Source organism: Micromesistius poutassou (genome assembly GCF_964030765.1).
Source record: "Micromesistius poutassou genome assembly, chromosome: 6".
NCBI classification, from domain to species: Eukaryota; Metazoa; Chordata; class Actinopteri; order Gadiformes; family Gadidae; genus Micromesistius; species Micromesistius poutassou.
In genome coordinates this window covers 20,681,030-20,686,029 of record NC_140276.1, presented here as the reverse complement: position 1 = coordinate 20,686,029, position 5,000 = coordinate 20,681,030, and the positions used below count along the sequence as shown (strand labels likewise).

General features: G+C 46.6%; 1 protein-coding gene across 1 annotated transcript in view; it reads right to left on the bottom strand.

The window, feature by feature from the left end:
- The window catches only part of LOC311345171 (slit homolog 3 protein-like), a 151,101-nt gene that overhangs the window by 19,248 nt on the left and 126,853 nt on the right, over nucleotides 1–5,000 (bottom strand). The window contains 4 exon segments of the mRNA XM_084469549.1: nucleotides 505–642; nucleotides 1,000–1,093; nucleotides 2,022–2,161; nucleotides 4,277–4,374. Coding sequence (XP_084325675.1) covers nucleotides 505–642; nucleotides 1,000–1,093; nucleotides 2,022–2,161; nucleotides 4,277–4,374 — 470 coding nt within the window.

The window sequence follows — 5,000 nt, the reverse complement described above, 5'->3', positions numbered from 1 at the left end:
ACAGGCCAAGCCAACAGTCTCAGATATAATTAGCCACATGGAGGGGCATCTGCTGCACTCACACACGCACGCGTGCAGACACACACAAAAACACACACATACACACACACACACACAACCACACACAAACTCACCTACACACACCCAAAGGGTCTAGACAGTCAAGTGTTTAATAATGAAGATCCATCTGTGTATTTGCCTGCGTATCCATATGCCTGTTTGCTTTTTGAAATATTGATTGTGTGTATTATATATATGTTATATATATATATATAAGTATATACTTATCGTGTACACCTCTCTAGTGTAGGTCGGGAATTCTGCATTGTGTGTGTATTAAACCCCATTTAAATTGCAAACATTCAATAATCCTTCAATCAAATGTCTCACTTTCGTTGGTCCGATCAGTGCGTCTGAGTCAGCAGTTGTACACCAGCGTACGTGCATGTCTGCATATGGGCATGTCTACGTATAGCGTGACCTCTCTATGTTCACTATGCTCACCTGAAGCCCTCCTTGCAGACACAGGTGTAGCCGTTGGTGGCGTCCACACATTCTGCAGCATGCTGGCACTTGTTCTCCAGACAGTCGTTGTAGTCCTGCTCACAGTGCTGCCCCACATAGCCGGGAAGGCACTCACACCTGCAACACGCCAAACTCATATCACTAAAGGACCATTATATACTCACTGACCACTAGAGGGCAGTATCGAGATATACAAAATATTGTAAAGAACCTGGAACATATGATCAAATGTGAAGCTGAAGGTTGCAGTGGATGTTACAGACATGTTGCATATTATCAAACTGTTTCTAAAAAGTTTCTAAAAACAATCAATTTGTTTCAGTAGCTCATTGGTTTAAACGTCAGTGGGTGTGTGTTACCATATTTCTTATGATTTCAATTACAATACACACCATACTATGTGTAGCCTTTCTCTCAATATGTGTTCTGTACCTTATCGTACCCCCATGGCCCTCTATTGGAGGTGTGATTTACCTGTATGTGCGACCGGAGAGGACACATTTGGAGTCATGAAGACAGGGGTCAAATCCCTGAAGACAGGGGTCCACCACCTCTTCACAGAGGTCTCCTAGAGAAAGGGAGAGAGAGAGATTTGTCACAGATTAACGTAATCTATTCCATCGTCATTGAAGCGTTTATGTATGTGTATCATTCAAAGACCACCATGACAGTTTCAATCAACTTGTGACATCACAATTTGTGCTCCAATGTATTGATCAACATCAACCTTCCTCCCTGACGCATAGAAGCTTTATCACAGCTACCTGGTGTCTTTAAAGGTCCCATGACATGCCACCAGGTAGGCGTGTCCGACATCTAGGTGGACACGCCCACCTGTGATGTCATAAGGGGCAGATTTCCAAAACGGCTTGTAACGGCGAATCACACCACACCTGGTGGCATGTCATGGCACATTTAACATAACCTGTGAAGTCACGGTGATGTTGACGAGGAGCCGTGAAGAAACCACGTTAAAATGAGCAGGAGAACGAGGAAAGGAGGAGATACAAGAAGCCATGTTTAAATAAGAAGAAAGAAGGAAAGGAGGAGAGCAAGAGTGTGAGAATAAGGCTAAATAAAATCGAAAACTGAAACCACAGAAAAAAACCCTGTTTCATAAATGTGTCAGTTTAGGTTTAGGCCTCTGATAGATAATCCCTGGTCCCCAATACACAACACACAAACACACATCAACACACACAAACACAGACGCACACACACAGACGCACACTCACAGGTGTGTGTGTGTGTGTGTGGGTGCATGCGTGTGGGTATTCGGATACATGTGGTTTGAGGGGCCGTTATGGGTGTGGCTAATGGGTGTAGACGGATACAGGGCTAGTCTAGTGTGTGTGTGTGTGTTAGTGTGTGCATGCACACGTGCGTGTGTGTTGGGCAGCCCTTTTCCGATTACTTTGTTGACTGCTTAGGAATCAGAGTGCAGAGACTGTTACTGTGATTAAGGCTACTGTAAAATGGAATTGGCGTGTGCATACCTGTGTAGTTGGGGGGACAGACGCAGGTGTAGTTGTTGACTCCGTCCACGCAGGTAGAGTTGTTTTCACAGTCGTTGTCTTCACAGTCGTCTGGGTTCACCTCACACCTCAGACCCTCGAAGCCTGGTGGACACACACAGCTACAGACACACACACACACACACACACACACACACACACACACACACACATACACACTTTACTAAACGCTTTGCCTCCACACTGCTAGTTTCCAAAATAAACGCAACTAACATTAAAATATAACAGCCGTGATGCATGGCTTTGTTCTTCCTTTCTTTATTTCATTCATTCTTCCTTTCTTTTTCTTCCTGTCTCACACACTCAAGACGCCACCCCTCCCAAGTGCCTGAGAAGTGTCTAATAAACCAGAACTACTGTCGTAAATAACAGGGACAGGAAGCAGCCCAGGGCATTGTCAAAGCTATTCCAATAGTTTGGTGCCAGGGCTCCGCCCGCCTGGACGACCCCAGGGGACAACCAAGCGCCCTTCAACTCCTCCTTCAACTCCTCTGTACATCTCTCCATCATCCAAACCCCCAGCCATTCTTTAGCTCTCTGGCTAACAATAAGAGCCATTCACAGCATCTCTACCCCAGACAGTTGAGACCAAAATAAATACTTAAAATGAATTATCTTTCTCTCCTCTTTCCACCGCATTCTTTCTCTCTCTCTCTCTCTCTCTCTCTCTCTCTCTCTCTCTCTCTCTCTCTCTCTCTCTCTCTCTCTCTCTCTGTCTGTCCGACTATATCTATCAGTTATTCTACCCTAACTCTGTTTGCTTTCAACTCAAGGACGTGGGGGAAAGAGCGAGAGAGAAGGATAGCGAAAGAAAAGAGAAGGAGGAAATAAAAGTGAGAGAAAATAGAAGAGAGGGAGGGAAGAGAAGGGTGAAGGGATAGGCTAAGAAAACGAAACTTGAGGAAAAATGAGAGACAAAAAAAGCCCAATAAAGGAAAGCCTCAGAGACATTGGTCGGGGAATATGAGGCAAGCGGCAAGCTGTGGCTGTGGGGTCAAAGGTGAGTGTTCACCCAATCACATGGGAGCCCTGACATTTAAACCATATATCTTGACAAATGGGTCCTGGCCACGGAGACATGAGAAATCCCCGGCTAATTGGACGTGTTGGACGTCCACAAGTGATTACATCATACGTTCAAATGTCACAGAGTTTTTCATTTCAGTTCTCCCTCCCAATCATTCGTTGCTCCACCTCTATCTCTCTGTCTGTCTTTCTCTCGGCCTCTCTCTATGTCTCTCTCCCTCTCTCACACTCTCTCACACTTGCATTCTGCGGCCCATACCATGCTACCTGTGTTAGCGTTAGCATCAAGAGGCAAGGTCTGTGAAGGGCAAGCTTAGCTGCTAATAGCATTACCATGCAGGACACTAAAGGCCAGTCGTATACTCTGCGCTTCAAAGGGCAAAGGGCTTGTTAAGCAGCCCGGGGAGACAAAGATGAATCCCGCTAAGGTGTACATGACAATCGGTTCTCTCATAATGCTCATACATCATGCAGGAACAAAGCCGTTTGGCTGAGCTCGACACCCACAGCCGCGCATGCTGTGGTATATCTTGCGTGCGCTCACTGAGGCAGCGCCGCAGACATTCACAGGTCACAGAGAGTGAGCGCGTGCATCTGAGTGTAAAACGGCAAATTCGATATGGGGGGGAGCAGCGATGAGGACATAAGCTGGCTCCAAGTCTCTTTATACACGCCAGCGGGGCTCAGACGGGCCGGGGTCATAGTGAGCTGTTTCCTTGTGCTGGATGGCCCAGCTCAATAGCAGTGACCAAGCTAATTACTTAGCCGGTAATTAATGTGTGTCCCTGCAGATGGGAGCATGAGTGAGGTCTGAAGGCCCACCGGCTAATGGTCGGGAGCAGCAACAGTTAACCTTGCATCCCAAACGGCCACACCTGAGTCCCTCTTGTTCCTGCAGGGTTCCTCAGCCTTTCACCAAGCAGCAGGGAACTTAGCGGCGGATGTTGCACGCTCATGCTGATGCACATGGATGTGCACACCAATATTTGTGTGTGTGTGTTTATTAATCGCCTGCATGTGTTTTAGACGTTAATAATTGTGCGTGTGGCTGTGTGTGTGTGTGTGTGTGTGGAGTGGTGCGTGTGTGTCTGTATGAACACAGAAATATGCTTAATGCTATCATCATCATCGTCTTCATCAGATGATCTCATTAACAATGTGAGTGGCTTGGTTCCAGGATGTTAGTTTACCTGAACTGGTCCTCCAGGCCAGCCTGGATGTGACAGGTCCCTCCGCTGGAACAGGGGAAACTCAGACAGCTGTTGATGCTCACCTCACAGTTTTGACCCTGGGAACAGGAGAGGGAGGAGGAGAGGAGGGGATATAGCAGGAGGGGAGAGGAGGAGAGGAGGAGATACAGCAGGAGGGGAGAGGAGGAGATAAGGAGGAGGAGATGGAACAGGAGGTCGAGAGGACAGGAGTAGAGAGAGAGAAGAGGAGGATAGGAGAGTGAGGAGAGGGGAGGAGAAGAGGTATAAGAGGACGGAAGAGGAGGAGAAGGAGGAGACAAGGATAGAACGGGGAGCAGAACAGAGGGAGGAGAAGATGAGAAGAGGAAAGGGGTAGAGGATGGGAGAAGGAAAGAGGATATAGGAGAGGGTAGAAGAGAAGGAGGGGTCCAAAGGGATGAGAGAGGAAATATAACCAGGTGAAGATTAACATTCCAATTCAACATCAAACACATTTAATTAAAGCGTTTGCAGAAGGTTGACTTTGTGTGGGGAGCCTTAACTATTTCATTAAATTAATAATATTACGTTAGTTTGGATTCATGTTCATTTTGCAAGTTATGTTGGGGGAACTACAGTTTGTAACCTGTAAACACCTGTTGTGTTTAAGATAAGCTTTGCTGGGTAATGCTATACTCTGTATCTCTCTGGTCTCTGACGTCGGCTCTCAGACAAAGAACAACAA